The following is a 1,575-nucleotide window of genomic DNA, read 5'->3' as shown; positions in this document are numbered from 1 at the left end:
TCACCATCAAGAGCATCACCAGCTTCTTATAGTCCTCATGATGATGAGCGATCTTCCATCCTCAAGGACCTCAGCCGCAGCTGGGTCCTCCTCCATTCTCTTCTCCAGCGACTTGCGCTCCTCTGAAAATGACAACAACAACATGTACCTGCCTCACGAGCAAGGCGCCCCTCTCCTCCTACCAGGAGTCTGTGCTTGGTTGATCTTGGTGCAATACCAAATCTTGATTCTGTTATTCACAAGGATCTTGCAGAAATCGAAGTGCTTGTATTTGAAGATTTGTACGAGTTTGTTCTCAACACTCTGCGAGTCGGGCAGCCTCAAGACATCGAGAATAGACTTCTCTACAGTGATGACCTCAGAGCTATCCTTAACGCGCTTGCCCTGCCAAAGGTAAGTGAATACAAAGAGGAATGGTATGGACCTACTAGTTCCCTCTGGAGCCAATGAGAATGGATCTTCTGAACTGGCAGGTCGGTGCTCGAGGTGTTCCTCCGTTTCGAGGCCGGGCCGTCGTCAGCATCATCACCTTCCCCACCAGCGCGAATGCCGGTATCCTCATCGTCATCACCGCCTGTAAAAAATATATGCCATACCCGCGGATCGAACCCGCAACCTCTCGCATGAAAGCCTATCGCACTAACTACTACCCCGCTTTCTTCTTCTCCTCCGCCCTCCAGCCTCCATCCTATCATCCGCATCCGAGTCCTCCGAGTCGCTGCTAGATTCATCAGACACCTCGTCAGCGTACAACATATCATCATCACCTCCCATCTCTAAACCACAGCATCACCTATCATAAACCCCCCAGTGGTAGTACTACCATCATTCTCATCATCCTCGTCAAACGTGACAGCAACACCTGCCGGATCATCCGCCGCAGCACCAGCCAGGAGAGCTGCATCAACATCCTCCCCCCCCGCCTCAGCTACCCCCTCTTCATCGTCATCCACTGCGAAATCATGGATTTGTTGGGAGAGCCTTAAGAGCTGAGTATAGAGCTCCGGGGTCAAGGATCGCGGGGGAAGCACCTGATACGTATCATTACCAGCGATATAGCGTTCGCCTTGCTACCTCTTCAACGTTCTTCTGTTTAGATGAGTCCTTCTGATCAGACTTCAAAGCCATGAGTATCTCATGGGCCGCCTCCCTCAAGACAGTACTAGTCTCACCAACAAGTACTGTAGACAGGACTGATAGCATCTCATCATAAGGCCTCTCTGATGCCCGAGACTTTGGCCTGTAAAGCCCAACATCCTCTCTACCCTACCATCAGCTATCCTCCTACCTGTATACATTATCCCCTGCCTCATCGACTGTGAGCACTGTCTCCCCCTTGGTGATATCAATACCCTTCCGACGTTTATGGAGGCCCTTGTCCCCTCCGGCCTCGGTCACGGCTTTCCTATATTGGACAAGACTAAACCAAACTAAGTCGTAGGTAGTTCGTACACATGCCGGCGCTTAGCAGCAAGAGCAGCCTCTGGCTTCGGCTTAGTCTTCAACACTTTATCGCCCATAGTGTGCATTTTATGATATCGCAGAGTCTCAGGCTCACCTACCATACGCGAGAAT

The 1,575-nt window shown here is 51.2% G+C and overlaps 1 protein-coding gene across 1 annotated transcript; it reads right to left on the bottom strand.

The window, feature by feature from the left end:
- Positions 1-15: 15 nt before the first annotated feature.
- Positions 16-1,405, bottom strand: Pmar_PMAR010742 (conserved hypothetical protein; the record flags this gene model as incomplete). The annotated part of the gene is made up of 7 exons (XM_002771077.1): positions 16-122; positions 183-384; positions 429-574; positions 651-776; positions 824-1,031; positions 1,075-1,240; positions 1,289-1,405. Coding segments are annotated over 7 exons (1,072 nt in total), but the record flags the coding sequence as incomplete, so codon positions are not given.
- Between the last annotated feature and the right edge of the window lie 170 nt (positions 1,406-1,575).

The sequence above is a fragment of the Perkinsus marinus genome (assembly GCF_000006405.1).
Source record: "Perkinsus marinus ATCC 50983 genomic scaffold scf_1104296963934, whole genome shotgun sequence".
NCBI lineage: Eukaryota > Perkinsozoa > Perkinsida > Perkinsidae > Perkinsus > Perkinsus marinus.
Note: the sequence above shows the minus strand (reverse complement) of the source record. Positions and strands in the feature narration are given on the sequence as shown.